The sequence below is a fragment of the Octopus sinensis genome, linkage group LG9 (genome assembly GCF_006345805.1).
Source record: "Octopus sinensis linkage group LG9, ASM634580v1, whole genome shotgun sequence".
In the NCBI taxonomy this organism is placed as follows: Eukaryota; Metazoa; Mollusca; class Cephalopoda; order Octopoda; family Octopodidae; genus Octopus; species Octopus sinensis.
Window position 1 is genome coordinate 7,365,879 of NC_043005.1, and position 20,150 is coordinate 7,386,028.

At 37.9% G+C, this 20,150-nt stretch overlaps 1 protein-coding gene across 14 annotated transcripts in view; it reads right to left on the bottom strand.

The window, feature by feature from the left end:
• LOC115215817 (transmembrane protein 241) overlaps positions 1 to 20,150 on the bottom strand; it is a 61,799-nt gene that overhangs the window by 15,808 nt on the left and 25,841 nt on the right. For 8 of the 14 annotated variants that reach the window (XM_036505756.1, XM_036505752.1, XM_036505753.1 and 5 more), the window contains 6 exons: positions 19,013 to 19,059; positions 17,846 to 17,926; positions 13,349 to 13,430; positions 8,578 to 8,661; positions 6,417 to 6,494; positions 2,390 to 2,438 (listed from right to left, as the gene is read on the bottom strand). In XM_036505756.1, coding sequence (XP_036361649.1) covers positions 2,390 to 2,438; positions 6,417 to 6,494; positions 8,578 to 8,661; positions 13,349 to 13,430; positions 17,846 to 17,926; positions 19,013 to 19,059 — 421 coding nt within the window. Of the gene's footprint in view, positions 1 to 2,389; positions 2,439 to 6,416; positions 6,495 to 8,577; positions 8,662 to 13,348; positions 13,431 to 17,845; positions 17,956 to 17,988; positions 18,981 to 19,012; positions 19,060 to 20,150 lie in introns of those variants that run through there. The other 6 variants (XM_036505760.1, XM_029785131.2, XM_029785130.2 and 3 more) reach the window with 6 other exon arrangements.

A 20,150-nucleotide genomic window follows, 5' to 3' on the forward strand; every position in this document is an offset into this window, starting at 1 on the left:
CCTAAATATGATACCACTGTATGTCTTGTGTACCTACAACAGTTTACACTAGGTACACTGCATGGCATTCCTACCTACCTATTTACTACATATCAAGCATAGGCATTTTCCAGATGACTGCAGGCTTCTACTAACTTAAACTTTTGTCATTGCTAGGTTTAATTTTGGACATCTTAATTTTTAGGCTTTGTTTCCATTTTTGAAATATCTTCTTTAAGTCTTTAATATTGGGTTGTCCGGAAAGTTCGTGCCGATTTTTAAAGGAAAGAAAAAGGGCAATAAATACTTGCCGTTACATTTTTAATCAACCATATATGAACCATTTTGTTACACAATGCATCTCCATCTTTCCTTTAACTTGAAAATACCCTCTTCACAGAATTGAGTTGGTTTCATGGCAATAATTTATCAAGGTATCTTTTTACGTCATCCAAGGAATTGAAATTTTTACCATTAAGACTATTCTGCAGAGACCTGACTAAGTGGAAATCCAAAGGAGCAATATCTGGTGAATATGGAGTGTGGGGTAACACATCCCAACCGAGCTGCAGCAATTTTTGTCTGGCTCCCAAAGCATCAAGTGCCGAAAAGGAACTTTCTTATCTTCCATTTTAAAGGGTTACAGAATTAACACAGGTTATAGGAACATAAACCTTCTTCCACGAAAAGATAGCTTAAACTGTGCTCTAAATGGAGGTGTAGTCAAATCCTATTTTATGGACTTAACCATGTTCTAAAATAAGTCGAAAGGTAAGCTACTATAAATCGGCAAGAACTTTCCAGACAACCCAATAGTTTCAGCTTGAGAATTGGGTCTGCAACACGCAAACGTTCTCACAGATACCTAGTCTTGTTATGGCATGGAAATCTGTAAAAACCAAACAGGATATAGATGAGAACTGAGCCCTGATGGGCCCTGATACCAGCAGGCTAGATTTTTTACTGAACCCATCAGTAACTCAAACCTTGCAAAATGGAAAAGACCTTTGTTGCCAATAGTAGTAGTAGTTTACTGAACTTTCTCAAACCCATTCTTACTCTAGCTACTATACTTCAGAGTAACCATCTTCCTCGCTAATTACATAAGCAAACGTTATCAACACAGACACACAGCCATCCTGACATTTAGGAGAATAAACACCAAGAGTGCATGCATCTACTACGAAGCTTACATTCCCTGTTAGCTTGCCTGTGATTCCACTACATCTCTTGTCTATCCATAGCTTACACTGAGTACAATGTATGGAGTTTACATGTAGCCCTTTTTCTGCGTATCAAGGTCCTGTCTTTTTCCCTACTTACTAAAACTGTTGTCTTTGCTAAGCTTACCTTAAGTTCTAGGTTTAGCTTCCAAGCCTGGAATTTTCTTTCTAATTCCCCAATAAATTCAGCTATGAGAACAAGACCATCACCATATAGGAATTCCTATGAACATCCATTCTTAAACTCCTCATTGATAGCCTATCAGGCAATAATGAATAGGAAAGGACTGAGGATTGAACCATGATGGACCCCTATCCTCACATTAAATTCTTCACTGAAATTGTTGTTGATTCTCACTTTATTTACTGCATCTTTGTACATAGCTTGTACAGCCCTCACAAGCTATTCATCTACACAGAGTTTCCTTTGTGACTACCAAATTACTGAATGAGGTCCTCTGTCAAATGCTTCCTCTTAGTCAATGAATGCCAGGAACAGGAGTTTACCCTGTTTTTCCAAGTATTTCTTCTGCAGTTGCCTTACTACAAAATTGCATTTGTGGTACACCTTCTGAACATGAAGCAAAATGCATCTCATTTACGTCCACTCTATCACAGATCAATTGTGCTTTGACTTTCTCTATGACCTTCATAACTAGTTCCAGTAGTTTGAATTTTCTCCATTGTTGCCTCTCTCTAATGCATCTCCTTTGCCCTTGTAACTGTTTATGATTATCATCATCATCATTGTTCGACCGTGGTCGAGACAATGGAATTTACCATGCTACGCCAGACTTCACAGTCCATCATGGCATTACGAAGGTCCTGTTGCTGGATACCTGTATCCCTGGAGATTACATCAGGGTAGGAGAGTGTGCGCCCTCTGGTATTGCGAGTAGATGGCTTCCAGAGGAGGAGAGTAGAAATTACCTCTTTTTCAGCTCTACAACAATGTCCAGCAAACTGGACTCTCTTACCTTTCACAAGAGATGACACAGGTGGTAGAGATACGGTACAACTAATAATAACTTTCAGGAGATACAGTAACATCTATATAATAAATATTATTCCATAAATTTGGTGGTTCACTATGTACAAGTATTAAAATAACTAATTTATATTGCTACTGAACAAAAATTACTCCAAGAAGAGAAAAAATGTGAAAAATGGTAAAATAAATAACTCACTGAAGGAAATAATGTGTACATATAACCAGAAATAACTCTCTATTTCATACTGCAAAACAAGAAAGACAAGGAGTTAAATGAGATTTAATTATATAAAAATTAGCAAAATAGATATATGCATATACATACATATAAGAGAACAAAGAGTACTATGCAGCTATATATATATATATATATATAAAATAAAATACAAAATGGGATAAGAACGCAAAACGGGACAACAAAAGATCCAGATAGACGATACAAAAAAACAGACAGGTCATTTGAAGCCTTCTATCTTCAGTCAAGAACTGGATCATTCTCGAATCTAATGCTCTTAGCTTAATTTTTCCTTGGGGCTGGCCAGATTGGAGCAATCTCAAGATTAATCAGCTGAAATTGCGAGGATTTCTAGCGTGTAGAATTCCTATAAGTGGATTCCTTATGTGTTTAAATATACACTATATTGTATGACTAATATATAGTCTTTTTGACTAAATTTTTACAAGTTAGACCACTGGAAATGTAAATTTTAATTAATTTTCATTTCCCTTTGATATGATTAAATATTGTAAGTTTTTGGATAATTTTTGATTTTAAAAATTGGTGGTTCTTTTTATTGCCGGCGAAGGACTGTGGCTGCGCAGTAGATTTTGAAAGAGTTAGGATGTATAAACACAGGGCAAATAGTTTTGATTGTCCCGTGTGTATACGTTTAACCCTAGGTGGAACTGCTGAAGAAGATCACACCTAGTGAGTTCCTTGATTCGCTAAAATAAGATCAGAAACCAATTGGTCCAGGAAACTAGATGGTAAAATGTTTTTCATTTTTCAATTTGTTCCTGTTGAATTTTATCCCAAATTTTTGTGGTTATAGAACCTAGCTGTTCTTTCTAGCATGTAGAATTCCTATAAGTGGATTCCTTATGTGTTTAAATATACACTATATTGTATGACTAATATATAGTCTTCTTGACTAATTTTTTACAAGTTCAACCACTGGAAATGTAAATTTTAATTAATTTCCATTTCCCTTTGATATGATTATATATATATGTATATGTATATATGTATATTTTTTTTTTTTTTTTTACTTGTTTCAGTCATTTGACTGCGGCCATGCTGGAGCACCGCCTTTTAGTCGAGCAAATCGACCCTGGGACTTATTCTTTGTAAACCCAGTACTTATTCTATCGGTCTCTTTTGCCGAACCGCTAAGTGACGGGGACGTAAACACACCAGCATCGGTTGTCAAGCAATGCTAGGGGGACAAACACAGACACACAAACACACACACACACATATACATATATATACATATATACGACAGGCTTCTTTCAGTTTCCGTCTACCAAATCCACACACAAGGCATTGGTCGGCCCGGGGCTATAGCAGAAGACGCTTGCCCAAGATGCCACGCAGTGGGACTGAACCCGGAACCATGTGGTTGGTTAGCAAGCTACTTACCACACAGCCACTCCTGCGCCTATATGTATGTATATATATATATATATATATATATATATATATATATATATGTATAAATGTATATATGTATATATATATAATATATATATATATATATATATATATATATATTATATATATATATATATATATATATATATGTATAAATGTATATATGTATATATATATATATATATATATATATATATATATATATATATATATATGAGTGGCTGTGTGGTAAGTAGCTTGTCTACCAACCACATGGTTCCGGGTTCAGTCCCACTGCGTGGCACTATGGGCAAGTGTCTTCTACTATATCCTCGGGCCGACCAAAGCCTTGTGAGTGGATTTGGTAGACAGAAACTGAATGAAGCCCATCGTCATCATCATCATCATCATCATCATCGTTTAGCGTCCGTTTTCCATGCTAGCATGGGTTGGACGGTTCTACTGGGGTCTGTGAAGCCAGAAGGCTTCATCAGGCCCAGTCAAATCTGGCAGTGTTTCTACGGCTGGATGCCCTTCCTAACGCCAACCACTCCGTGAGTGTAGTGGGTGCTTTTTACGTGCCACCCGCACTGGTGCCAGACAGAGCTGGCAAACGGCCACGAACGGATGGTGCTTTTTATGTGCCACCGGCACGAGGGCCAGGCGAGGATGGCAACGGACACGAAACGGGGCGGTGCTGGCAACGGTCGCGAAACGGAAAGTTCTCTTACAAGCCACCGGCACTGGTAACACATCTGCAATTTCCATTGATCGATTTCGATTGATCGATTTCGATTCTGATATGCGTGTTTGTGTGTCTGTGTTTGTCCCCTAGCATTGCTAGACAACCGATGCTGGTGTGTTTATGTCCCCGTTACTTAGCGGTTCAGCAAAACAGACCGATAGAATAAGTACTGGGCTTACAAAAGAATAAGTCCCGGGGTCTAGTTGTCGGTTAAAAGGCGGTGCTCCAGCATGGCCACAGTCAAATGACTGAAACAAGTAAAAGAGTAAAAAGAGTATATAGTGGATTGGCAACTAAGTCATCGCTGTTTTTTTAAATTTTGGAATTTATTGCGTTTTTAAATTTTGGAATCTATTTTTTTCTAGAATTCTATTTTTGAATCATTTTGGAATCTATTTTGTTTTTTTTCTAGTTAATTTTAGTTAATTTTTGTTTATTTTCAGATCATTAAAATGGAATGTCAAGTTAAGAAAAATGAGCATTTTTGACACCTCCTTTTTGCTTTTAATCAAGGTTCTAAAGCTGCAAAAGCTGCTCACAACATTTGTACTGTGTATGGAGAGGGTGCCATAACTGAAATAACCGCTCGTGATTGGTATGCCAAGTTCAAAAATGGAAATTTTGACCTCAAAGATGCACCTCATTCTGGCCATCCCGTTGAGTTTGATGAAGAGTGATTAAACCAACTTTTGCACAAAAATTCTCATCAAACAACAAGAGAACTGGCAGAGAAAATGGAATGCTCCCACACTGCTATAGAGAAGCATCCTCACTCGATGGGAAAGGTTCAGAAGTATGGAGCATGGGTTCCACATGCTTTGAGTGACAACAGCAAAAATCAACGAGCCACAATTTCCGCTGGTTTGCTTGCTCGTCACCGCTCAACTCATGGACACAAGCAACGATTTCTTTACCGAAACATTACTGGCAATGAAAATATGAATATGAAGCAGCGTAAGGAATGGCTTAGCCCCAGTAAACAAGCGACACTGCGCATGAAACAAGATCTTCATCCACGTAAAACGATGTTGTGCGTATGGTGGGACTGGGAAGGGATTATCCATTATGAATTGCTTGAATGGAACCAAACGGTCAATGCGGAACTCTATGTTCAACAGATAGAATGACTCAACACGGCTATTCAAGAGAAAAAGCCTAATCGGCAGCATGGAGTTTTTCTGCTGCACGACAACGCCCGCCCTCATATCGCCAATATGACCAAGGAAGCCATTTAAACGCATGGCTGGGAAGTGCTGCCACACCCACCGTACTCTCCTGATTTGGCACCAATGGATTTCTGCCTCTTTCAATCTCTTTCAAATGCTATGTGCGGAGTTTTGTTCAATACTGATGCAGAACTGAGAGCTTGGCTGGATCAATTTTTTGAGTCAAAATCAGGTGATTTCTACCAACAAGGTATTGAAAATCTTGTTGAACGTTGGGAATGATGGGAAGAAGTTGTAAACAACAAGAGTGAATATATTATTGATTAATTATTTTTTATTAAACCTTATAAAAAATCGGCAGGAACTTAGTTGCCAACCCAATAAAATTTAAATTTTAAAAATTGGCAGGAACTTAGTTGCCAACCCAATGTGTGTGTGTGTACACGCATGCACGCACACACACAGCACATATATATGTTCAGAGTTGGAAACAAAACAGAGAGTACTCAATGTATGTAATAGAGTTTTTGTTTATTTGTATATAATCAATGATTCACTCACTGGCTACTCAGTGAATGTGACATGCACGATCGGGTTCTATGGGGCAGAAATAAATAAATAGATAGAAGGACAGACAGACTGAGAGACAGATTAGTAATAATTATTAAAAATAATTTACCATAGGATCACTGTAGACAACTCCAACTGCAGCGGCTCCAATTACAAAATGAAAAATCCAGTCTTTGGCCTCATATATCTATAAAATCAGAGACTTAAATTTAAATCTGATTCAATTAGCTTTTAAAAATTGAATTGTTGCTTTCAGGATTTGAGAGTAAAAATCTGAAAAGATGCTAGGTTTAAGGTATTGAAATTTTAAACTGAAAACCATTGAATAAATCTGCCATAATACTAGGTTTTGCTTAATATTATGGCAAATTTATTCAATGTGCCGGTGGCACATAAGAGAACCATCCGAACGTGGCCGTAGCCAGCACCGCATCGACTGGCCCCCGTGCTGGTGGCACGTAACAAACACCATCCGATCGTGGCTGTGCCAGCCCTGCCTGGCCTCCGTGCCGGTGGCACGTAAAATACACCATCCGAGCCTTGTCTGGTACCTGTGTCGGTGGCACAAAAAGCACCCACTATACTCACAGAGTGGTTGGCGTTAGGAAGGGCATCCAGCTGTAGAAACACCGCCAGATCTGACTGGCCTGGTACAGCCTTCGGGCTTCCCAGACCCCAGTTAAACCGTCCAACCCATGCTAGCATGGAAAGCGGACGTTAAACGATGATGATGATGATTTCATCAGTTTTATTTTTCAGTCTGATATATCTGATTGCTGGTGAAAATACCTCCTCAAATTAATTTACTTAACCTGAATATAAAGCATTCTTTTCTAACTCATAGTTTCATTTTTGTTTTTATAAGCTTCTACTTAGATATCATAGTTGTGTTCTACAACAAAAGCATACTAGGCTTCCATATCTTTATATATAAAAGTGAGGTTGTGTGCTGTCTGTCTCCTACGATTTAGATTCCTAACTACTCCCACATTTTGCAGTGCAGTTTAACCAAAACCGGATATTTTATAGTCGTGATTCATATCGAGCCCTTCTGGGTATTAGCGCGCGTCTACGATGAGTCTACGATTTAAAAAAAAATTTACCATCAATTTTTCCCATTTTTAATGCATTTTTGGCATATATAAGGGAAGTAACTCTCTAAAAATTTATTATTAAATCTCAGAACGTAAAAAGCTACAGTAACCCCCCCCCCTTGTAGTTAGCCATATTGAGATGGCTATTATACTTTACATCTCTAAAAATGCTTATATAGTTATTTCCCTTACAAACCCGAGCAACGCCGGGCGATACTGCTAGTTAAATATAAAATATTAATTGTTCTAACATAGTCCTTTACATACGAGGCTATAATCAACTGAATCGATATGTGTATATTTATTGTATATATTTTAGTAACCACTGAGATAAATTCAGCAGTTTGAGAACCAAAGCCTCAATGACTCTCTGAGGAACAGTGGGCAGATTTCACATTCTGAACCGTAAGAAACAACACCAGTATGCATTTCCTCTTCTTTTCAAGAAGTTAGTTACAATTCTCTTCAGATTCTTAGGCTTCAGTATTATATTATTGTAAAGTATGTTCTGGAAATAATTTAAAATTTTGTATTGTTATGCCATCATCATCATCATCATCATCATCATCATTTAACGTCTGTTTTCCGTGCTAGCACGGGTTGGATGGTTTAACCGGGGTCTGGGAAGCCAGGAGGCTGTACCAGGCTCCAGTCTGATCTGGCAGTGTTTCTACAGCTGGATGCCCTTCCTAATGCCAACCACACCTTGAGTGTAGTGGGTGCTTTTTACGTGCCACCTGCACAGGTGCCAGGGGAAGCTGGCAGCAGCCATGATCGGTTGGTGCTTTGTACATGCCCCATTTTTAATTGCAATATATTTGTTATAAACATTTTGTGATTTTGACTGCCTTTGATTTCCTTTTGAGTGAAGGCAATCACTGGACAGATTATTCTAGTTACTGATTATTAAATTCACAAATCCTCAGAATTTAACAAAATGGTATTTCACCACCAAAGGGAGATAACCACTAAAATTTCATTCAGTAAATATTTTGTAAGGCAAAGCATGATTTACTTGAAAACTGCTCTCTAGAAATGGATTGTTATTTTTTATGCTTTTCAGATATAGAAACTTTAAGTAAACAGTTGATCTTTTTTTTATATTGAAATTAAATATAACACAAAAATTATGCACCATTTATATATTATAATGGTAAAAAGATTAAATACTCCTACCTTGAAATTCCAATGAAGAACGCATATACTTATATGATTAATCAGAGCACAGCTATTGAGGACTGCTAAGTATGCTGGAATAGACTATAAAATGATAAAATTAATATATTTTGCAACACCACAAAAACACATCAAAGAAAACGGAGTTAAAACATGAAGACAAAAAGAAAAAAGAAAAATCAAAATCAAGCAACATGAATGGAAATTGTTGCTGTGATACCAGTGCCGGTGGCACATAAGAGAACCATCCGACCGTGGCCGTTTGCCAGCCTCGCCTGGCCTCCATGCCGGTGGCACATAAGAGAACCATCCGACCGTGGCCGTTTGCCAGCCTCGCCTGGCCTCCATGCCGGTGGCACGTAAAAAGCACCATCCGATCGTGGCCGTTTGCCAGCCTCGCCTGGCCTCCATGCCGGTGGCACATAAGAGAACCATCCGACCGTGGCCGTTTGCCAGCCTCGCCTGGCCTCCATGCCGGTGGCACATAAGAGAACCATCCGACCGTGGCCGTTTGCCAGCCTCGCCTGGCCTCCATGCCGGTGGCACATAAGAGAACCATCCGACCGTGGCCGTTTGCCAGCCTCGCCTGGCCTCCATGCCGGTGGCACATAAGAGAACCATCCGACCGTGGCCGTTTGCCAGCCTCGCCTGGCCTCCATGCCGGTGGCACGTAAAAAGCACCATCCGATCGTGGCCGTTTGCCAGACTTGTCTGGCACCTGTGCAGGTGGCACATAAAAAGCACTCACTACACTCATGGAGTGGTTGGCGTTAGGAAGGGCATCCAGCCATAGAAACATTGCCAGATCAGACTGGGCCTGGTGCAGCCTTCTGGCTTCCCAGACCCCAGTTGAACTGTCCAACCCATGCTAGCATGGAAAGTGGACGCTAAACCATGATGATGATGATGATGATGATTACCAATTATTGCATTAAAGCGGATATTTTCAAACAACAAATAATTCAAGGTAGAGTAGATAAAAAGATAATATCACATAAGCATATTATAAAGTTACTTTTAAAAATAAATACTAACATAAAAGAATATGAAGCTAATTTTCAAGAGAGTACTTGGCTGAATTTTAGTTTGCGGTGTCCTAACAGAAGCTCACTGTTAGGGTTTCGAGAGATGGTTCCATCAAATAATGCAATATCCCATAGTCTTTTATCACCACTTTGGTATCCTTACTAGCAAATATACAAGTATGAGATGCCACTGATTTACAATAAGGTTTTGCAAGGTGATTAGTATAGTACCCAGCAACAAAAGTCTGTGATTTTGCTTTTGTTCTCCTTGCTACAATATTTTTTAAACTGTAAAGATAATCAAGTGCAAAACAAACTCATATCTTCTAGGTACTTCTCTTTTCTTTTTCCTTATGGCAACATAATAGCCTCAATCAAATGAAATAATTGGTTAGGTAGCTGTTATTTCAATACCTATTATGCTTGTCAACAAGTTTTCAAACCTGGTTTGTACGAGATAAATTGCTGCTCTAAAGAAGATTCTCTAAATTCTCCAAACTGTCAAAGCTCATCACCATCATCATCATCGTTTAACGTCCGTTTTCCATGCTAGCACGGGTTGGATGGTTTGACCGAGGTCTGGGAAGCCAGGAGGCTGCACCAGGTGCCAGTCTGATCTGGCAGTGTTTCTACAGCTAGATGCCCTTCCTAACGCCAACCACTCCGTGAGTGTAGTGGGTGCTTTTTACGTGCCACCAGCACAGGTGCCAGGGAAGGCTGGAAACAGCCATGATCGGTTGGTGGTTTTTACATGCCACCAACACAGAAGCCAGTCAAGGTGGCGCTGACATCGGTCACATACAGATGATGCTTTTTACGTGCCACCGGCACAGGTGCCAGGGTAGACTGACAATGGCCACGGACAGTTGGTGCTGTTTACATGCCACCGGCACGGAAGCCAGTCAAGGTGGAGCTGGTATCGGCCACATACAGAAAGTGTTTTTTCATAGTTCAATAATTTCCAAATGGTTTAAAAGTGATCATATAACAGAAACATAAGATGCATCCTACAACAGAAAAATAATCATTCCCAGTTACCAATTGGAATGAATTAATGGGAAAATACAAAAGGATCACTCTCCTTCCTCTTTATGTTCTTTGCCAAAAGGACATTTCAACATTGTCCAGAACTCATTCCTCAATCTAAATTGCTCTGAAATAAAACACTACTTATTCACTGTCAGCTTTTTCTTCAACAACCCACCCTTAAATACACCAGCTTATCTGGATTTTTGTTTACAGGCTAACCTCCTCACCACAACAATGCTAACTTCTTAGTTTCTAAAGTCTAGAATCTAAACAAACCTGACACTCATTTAACCATTGAGTGTTATCTTAATATAGAGCTTGTCTTCATAAAACTCTTTGATTCCCTTCTCTTTCCATACATAGATCTATTCAAATATACACTAAAAAACGTTGAAATATTTAAATGTGCACGTCATACCCCAAGAAAAAAATTACCTCACACTTCCAACTTCCAGCTATCTCTCTTATTTTCAACCTGATGGTAACAGTAATGATCCTAAACTACATTGGAACATTAAAATCTCTGACAACAATAATAATAACTAAACTTTTATTTGTTATTTTTTTGTCAGTCACAATCATCATCATCATCATTTAACGTCCGTTTTCCATGCTATACAACATGTCACCCAGAGCAAGAGCAGCAGAGGAGTTGGTCCTACAAAAAGTAGTGTTTAGATATGCATGGAGACACCCACATCATTTTGTAACATTTTATGATATTTTGAGAAAAAGGAAGGACCAGCATCCATTCAGTTATTCAAAATGCAGATGAGGTTTGGTTGAAACTACCTAATGCACAGCACACAACTCAGTGGGGGAAGAGAAACAAAGGGCAATGGAAGAGAACTCCTAAAATAACATTTCAGTCAATGAAATTTGTGTCACATCTTGGACATCTGTAGGATTGTCAGCTCCTCAAACAATGAAGGAAATGGAGATGCAACCAGCACCACAACCTTGCATAGGTCAAAAAGGGAATGACATCCACCCAGGTGAATGGATGACTTTGGATAGGAACATGAGCATTGTGAAGATCTTTATATAAGGAGAGCATGTAGGTGATGTGCCAGAGGACATATTTACAAAGTCAGAAAACAGCACAGCTCCCATGACTTCAGGAAACATTTTTTCACACTGAGAGTTGCTGAAGCATGGAACAAACTGCCGGCATCAGTTGTTAGTTGTCGGAGCACTGCATCCTTCAAAACTTCCATGCTTCCTGAGATTCGCCAACACTACACCTGATTTTCTCCCCTCCATACACACACAAGCATGTATCTGACTCATACACTGTTCACTTTCCAGACATTTCTACATTACTGCATGTACTTTATATGCACTTTTGACAAGTTGTGGTGCACCTGAGCACTGTATACAATAATTTCATTATTATTATTATTATTAGCAGTAGTAGTAAATATATATTTTATTATAACAGATTAATAATATCATCTCTTTGACTATTAGCTAGTATCACCTATCTAGTTGTCACCCAGTGCTCTGTCACCTATCAAGTTGTTACCCAGTTAAACTTTTACAAAGCTGGAGGTCCTGCAGTTATTCTGATACCTGTTGACTGTTACTAAGTTGCCCCTGAATTGTACATAACTATTCATGGTGTTTGGAAAGCAACTATTCAGGCAACATATATTATAAACAATGATTTCAAACTAAGTCAAATAATAAGAATAGTAACTGAATATACTTTAGTACATGACTAGTGGTTATTTTATCAACCTTGTATAATGAAATCTAACAAAATTCAGACACACGCAACCAATGCAAAAAAAAAAAAAAACCCTGCAAAAACTTTACTCTTATTGCCGATCTACAACCCTTCAAACCATAAATAATTCTTTCTGTTATAGTCACAAGGCCTAAAATTTGGGAGGAGGGAGTTAGTCAATTACATCAACCCCAGTGATCCACTGGTACTTATTTTATTGAACTTGAAAGGATGAAAGGACAAGCTAACCTCAGTCAAATTTGAACTCAGAATATTAAGAGCCAGAAGAAATGCCACTAAGCATTTTGCCCAATCTGCTAACAATTCTGCCAGCTGGCCATTTTCCTTCAAACCATAAATAATAGAAATAAACAATAATAATGATAATGATGCCAATAAATTATCATTAGTGAGTAATAGATTTGCATGTCCAAATGAAAATATATATATATTAATGTTCATGCAAAAGATATGAACTTGCCTTAATTACATCTAAAAATCTTAAGCTATATGAGAAAGTCTCAAAAATCATTCCATTAAACTGACCATGGTTTATTCTGACAGTAAAAGTCAGCTGTTGGCTAACTATCAGTTAAATCCAAACTAATTATGAAGCAAACTATCACAAGATCCGATATTTTGTAAACTTCTTTTAGGCTCTTTGGCTACTGTTTAACTCCAGATAAACATAGTCAAGCAAACTTATGACTAAAGACATTCCTGTCATGACCAACCAATATTCTTTGTAAACTTAGAACTATTTTATCCAATATACCCTTTCCTTTTAAACGTGATAGAGTAACATTGAAAAAGATACGGTTACTATTTCTAGCAAGTGAGTAACCACATTGTCACTTCTTCATTGATTCATCTTTGGTCTATATTGTATTACATGGCATGTAGTGGCAAATTATGTCTGAAATCAACATACTATCTTAAAAACAAAATCAAAAATTAATTCAAAAGAGTATGATATTATATTACTTACAATATTTGCTAAAGCTTTTGAGCCTGAATAAATTGAAATAACAAATAGCATGAACTCAGGCAACCAATATAAAAAGAATTTTCTGAAAAAAGAAATATATACAAATGTGTGTTATAAGTTATAAAAATAAAAGTTTGTGTATGCATAAATGTCTGCATGTATATACATGTTCTTATTGGTCATTGATGGTCTTCCTCAGTCACAAGTTAACAGCCAGCATGTGTGTGTGTATGTATGCTAAGTCCAGGAATGAAGGTTATGATATTACAGCCCAACAAGCTGGGCAACCAGATTTCTTTAGGAATTTAGAGTGGACCCTAGAATTAGTGGGACATAAGAAAGGATTTGTGAAGCTAGCTGATAGAAAGTAGGCAATGTAAAAGTCTCACAAACTTGTTCAGATGCTTCTATCTGTCCGAAAGGTAGTGAATAGATTTCTCGAAAATTCCAATGTTGAATACGGACAAACTGCTTGGTTATCCAAATCATAACTAGATAGAGTATTCTGTAGACTAGTAGATAGGGATAGCATAGGTTGTCCACAATTCAAAATTACTACCTACACAGGTCACCAATCTGTGATCTGTGTGGTCAACCTAGATAGGATCTGTAGGCAAGGACCCAATAACTGAAAGCTGAATGTGTCACTCTCAGTGCTTTAAGCTTTCAGAAACAGTGTCAACAAAAGAGTTAAACAAGCATAAACAAAAGGTAGTACAGGTACACCTAAAAAGGCAATTAAAGTATTGGGTTGTCTGGAAAGTTCATGCCAATTTATAGTAGCTTACCTTCTGACTTATTTTAGAACATGTTTGAGTCCATAAAATAGGATTTGACTACACCTCCATTTAGAGCGCAGTTTAAGCTATCTTTTCATGGAAGAAGGTTTTTATGTTCCTATAACCTGTGTTGATTCTCTAACCCTTTAAAATGGAAGATAAGAAAGTTCTTTTTCGGCACTTGATGCTTTGGGAACCAGACAAAAATTGCGGGGATGCATTACCCCACCCTCCATATTCACCAGATATTGCTCCTTTGGATTTCCACTTATTCAAGTCTCTGCAGAATAGTCTTAATGGTAAAACTTTCAATTCCTTGGATGATGTAAAAAGATACCTTGATGAATTCTTTGCCATGAAACCAACTCAATTCTGGGAAGAGGGTATTTTCAAGTTAAAGGAAAGATGGAGATGCATTGTGTAACAAAATGGTTCATATTTGGTTGATTAAAAATGTAATGGCAAGTATTTATTGACCTTTATCTTTCCTTTAAAAATCGGCATGAACTTTCCAGACAACCCAACAGAATCAATAAAGTTTAGTAAGGAAATAGTGACAGAAAATAAAAAAAATAATAACAGATTATAGGGAAACCTAGTTAGAAACTTTGAAGAGACACACAGGAAAAGCAATGCAACTAATGTGCTAGTGACAAGATTAGCCCTTGACCTAATCTTGGAATTCATCAACTTGGAGAAAACTTTTGACAAGGTACCTTGCTCCCTTATCTGGTAGTTATTGCAGAAGCTAGGAGTTGATGAATAGCTAGAGAGAGCAGTTCAACCCATGTACAAGGACATTGTCAATAAAGTGAGAATTAACAATAAGTACGGTGATGAATTTAGTGTGTAGATAGTTCATCAGGGCTCAGTTACCAGGCCCCTCCTAAATATCATAATGCTCCAAGCCATAACAGAGGGATTTAAGAGCAGTTACCCATAGGAACTCCTCTTTGCTGATGACTTTGTTCTTGCAGCTGAAACTCTTGTAGAAATGGAAATGAAATTCCAGGTGTTGAAGCAAAACTTGGAGTCAAAGGGTCTTAATTTTAACTTAGCAAAGACCAAAGTACTAGTTAGCAGGAAAACAGATATGAGACAAATCCCTTTGGGCCAATGACTCTGTTTGATATGTATAAGTATTGGTAGAAATTCTACATGGTGTAATTTATGGATACACAAGAAGTGCAGTGGAATTACAGGAAGGTTAACAGAGGAAGTAGACTTTGTGGCAGATGCATACTTGTGGAAAACACTAAGAACACATGGGAAATAAATTTTCTGCAATGCCTAAGAGGACACCTAGATGTGGTAGATATTTTCTGCTATCAAAATGATGTAATTAGCAGTAGAGGAAGATGCTGTCAAAGTATAGTTGCTAGAAAAAGAAGTAGCTGAAGAAATTTCAGATAACTCTTATCTCTGTTGGTAACAAAATTTCTCTCTTTCAGAGTGAAAGGCAAATTGTATGATGCTTATGTACAAAAAGTAATGCTAGATGGCTGGGAAACATGGGTTAGGAATGTAGAGGACATGCAAAGACTGGAAAGAAATGAAGCTAGCATGCTCTGATAATTATGCAATGTCAGTGTTCATGTATGACATAATACCGATGTGTTGAGAGAAAAATTGGGCACAAGAAGAATCAGATTTGGTGCATAGGAGAGAAAACTGTGCCAGTGTGGTCATGGGATGTGGATACATGAGAATAGCTGTGTAAAGAAATGATTATAAGAAGATCATTAAACATGGAAGGAACCTTTGGAAAAAGGAGACCCCAGAAGATGTGCAATGAAATGGTGAAAACTGACCTCAGGATGTTGAGCCTCCTGGAAGAGATGATGGGAACTGTGATGAATGGTGATTGGCTCTGCTTGGGAAAACCTGACCATCTCAGCAAAACTGAGTTTTATCCAGCCTTTCCCCACAACTCATCTTCTAACACCCATTTCTTTATCAATCTTCTGTGGTATTACTCATTCAGGTACTGTAAATGATACCTCTTATTCCCTTGCACTTTACATTGAATCCCTACTACTCTCCATTATCATCGCCTTCCTTGTTGACCACTTAGTTTCTTCCTTCATGTCTCTCATAAGTAATATTCACTGCATCTAACTCAAACCCCATCTCTAATGATTTATCTCACTGTTTTGACTCTAGAACACTTACCTACCCACCCACACTTTCTGTCCCCTCTATCCTATTCTCTCTTTCATGTTCACCTTGTACCTTGACCCCACTTCTCTCTCTCTCTTTCCAGATGGGGAAGCTATGTATTCATGTCTTCAGTAAGGTACCTGCTCCTGTCCCTTTATCATATTTTCATATTCCTCAAATACTATACCATACTCAGTTGAGAATGGGGTCTTGTCTTACGGGTACTCAATGATCTCACTAGTGCTGCTGCCTTAAAATATGTACCCAGTACACACTATGAAGTGGTTGGCATTAGGAAGAGCATCCAACCATGCTGAAGCAGATATTGGAGCATGGCACGGCTCTCTGGTTTATCAGTTCACGTTGAATCATCGAACTCATGCTGGTATAGCTTCATTAAGCTATACACACAAAAATCAACTGGGAACAAGAGGAGTGTGTTGGCATAATATTTATTTTATTTCATACCTGTGCCGGTGGCACGTAAAAAGCACCATCCAAACGTGGCCGATGCCAACGCCGCCTTGGCTGGCTTCCGTGCCGGTGGCACGTTAAAAGCACCAACTGATCGTGGCCGATGCCAGACCCTCCTGGCACCTGTGCAGGTGGCACGTAAAAAGCACCCACTACACTCGCGGAGTGGTTGGCGTTAGGAAGGGCATCCAGCTGTAGAAACACTGCCAGATCAGACTGGAGCCTGGTGCAGCCCCTGGCTTCCCAGACCCCAGTCGCACCGTCCAACCCGTGCTAGCGCGGAAAACGGACATTAAACGATGATGATGATGATGATGATTCAGTTATACACCGTGAGGGTGAATGCAATCAGACATCTAAAGTCTCTGACAAAAGTCCTACCAAACCAGTAGTCCCTTCACTGCAGACCAATTCCCTAGCTAGCCAGTGAAGTTCCTGTCTACAGTTCATATGTTATCAGTCCTTAGGCAGTGCCCTACACTTGCATGGAAAAAAGGATATAAATGATAATATATTTATATACAGTAATAGTTAGGTATTTGGTCTGCTCTGAGCACTAATTGTCTGCATCACTTAAATACCCTTTGACATATTCTTATCTATTATATGCACACATCATCATCATCATCGTTTAGCATGGGTTGGACGGTTCGACCGGGGATCTGTGAAACCAGAAGGCTGCACCAGGCTCCAGTCTGATTTGGCAGTGTTTCTACAGCTGGATGCCCTTCCTAACGCCAACCACTCTGTGAGTGTAGTGGGTGCTTTTTACGTGCCACCCGCACAGGTGCCAGACGGAGCTGGCAAACGGCCACGGACGGATGGTGCTTTTTACGTGCCACCGGCACGGGGGCCAGGCGAGGCTGGCAATGGCCACAAACGGATGGTGCTTTTTACCATGATAGATCTTCAATAAACTTATATCTGTCTGCATGTGTGTGTGTGTGTGTGTGCATCTTTATAAGTGGTATCAGAGATCAATGTATTACACATAATATATAAAACAACTTAAAGAGAAATTTAGTCAACATATCTGAGTATTTACTATTATGCCAGATAAAAATGAGAAAAAAAGGTCTCTTACTTGTTTCCATCCCACAGCAAATTTATATTTCCAGTCATCATGTTCAGCTTGATAAAAATTACTCCCACAAAACACTGCCATCTGATGAAATAAATATGGATACTGGCCTAGAAACATATATTAAGAACTACAGGAGGCATATATATTCAACAAATATTTAGAAATTGTTAACAAACACAACACATTTTAAACACAAACCTTTTAAAATATACAACACCATATTGTAGATGGCTAACTGTTTGTGAGGTTATCCAGCATACATCTTGACTATAAAACCTCTAAGATCTATAATGTTTTTCATGGAGTACTATAAGGTTTGTTCATTTGGTCTTTAGTCTTCACTTTTATGACCTTCTTTACTACCTCACATACTACAAATCTGGTATATCTTAATAATACTCTTTCCACTACATCTTAGACATTTTTATAAAACAACTGATACATTTACAGTTTAAAAGCACAATTCTTCATGAACACAGCAATCTTGCTCGTTAGATTGTTTTTTTAAAAGATTAGCCAGAGGTGGGGCAGTGCCTGAAGCTTTTACAATATTTTCTGATTCTAAAGAAGAATTTTTGTCTTTACGATGCAGTTTTGATAATATGATGCATGGGAGGTAATCATGATAGATCTTCAATAATTATTTGATGTGACTTAGAGGGTTTTAATTATAAAGCATTCTTGTGTAGAGAGGGTAATGTCAAGGTGGACTGTCTCTTTGATGCACAAAGAGATTGGAATTTCGGGGGGGGGGTCTCTTTTTTTCCACTACTGAAAAAGATGTGGCTGTCATGTTCCCACTAAACTATTTTCTTAAGCTCTGTGTTCATTCAAATAGCTTAGATTAAATATAAGGTATTTAAAACACATATAGATGATGTCAGTGTGAGGAAGTTTGAAGTACAAAGAAAATTATCATCTCCATCAGGGTGTGTTGTTGGAAACAAGGTAACATGGTATTTAATTACATTCTTTTATTTTGAGATGAAATCCTCCCAAAGTTAATATTGATTTTCATCTTTCTAGTTACAACAAAATAATTACTAAAATAAGTCCTTAGATCAATACCCACCAATTATTTCTGACCTTGTGCAATGCTAGAAATAGTTATTTTAATTATAATCAGACCCAAATATGTAAATATAAATTGGTGTAGCAAATACTTACCCTTGAAAAATAGTAGGATGAGTAAATTTTAAGACAGATAAAACATACTGTAAAGAAGAAAAATATTCTTTATTAACGACATAGTTCTTGATGAAGATGAAAATGAGGGAAACTAGGGAAAATTGTTAGGTAATGTGTGATAATAAAACAGTATGTTATTAAGTAAACTAGTAGATAATAAAGATGTAAATTCACTTAAATATACTTAATTAAAGCCATCAGAATAGTCTGGGGCATAAAAATGAAGTCTATGAGTAAAATCAGTACAGACTAGATTAAGAAAAGTTAATATTATAAATGTGATAAAGGCAGTGAGCAGGTGGAAATGTTATCTTCACTGAACAAAATGCTTAGTGGCATTTTTTCCAATTTTACATTCAGAGTTCAAATGCTATCAGGGTTAACTTTGCCTTTCATCTTTTTGGGGTCAATAAAATAAGTAGTAATTGTGCACTAAGGTCAATGTAATCGACTTAACTCCCACCCCAAAATTTCTGGCCTTGTGCCAACATTTGAAACCATTGTTATAAATGAGACAATTACAAATGTAAATTAAAGGTAGTATATATATATTTAATGAACTCGAGCTTTCCACATATTCAGTTTTATTGGGTGACAAACTTCTTTTTCAATAAAAACAGTTAAAAGATACCAGAACTCATCTGTTACATTGGCTATCCTAAGTCACTAGGTATACATTCTGTTGGAAGATTTTAGTTTTTATGACAAATGTCATGTCTATTTGAATCTATATGTTACATAGTATAGAGAAAATGTGCTAAAACAATGGAAAACTGGATGTCATCCAACTGGGCTCTCAAAGCCACTCACCTGATGACATGTGGATACACAGCTGCTGCTGGATCATATTATTCATATAATATTTATGTAAAAGTATGACATGGAAAAATTAGCAACTAACAGCTGTAACCAATCCACAGAAACAATTGTTGTGATTAGTGATTAAAGCTAGTTCATTCCATTTTCTTGTTTTGTAAATTTATGTGTGTGTCACTGTCATCCATACATACAGGCTTGTCCTTTGCAGGTGCCAGTGCCACATAAAATGCACTCATGCCAGTGTTGTGTAAATACACCTGTGCAGTTGGCATATAAAAAGCACCCAACATACTCTGTA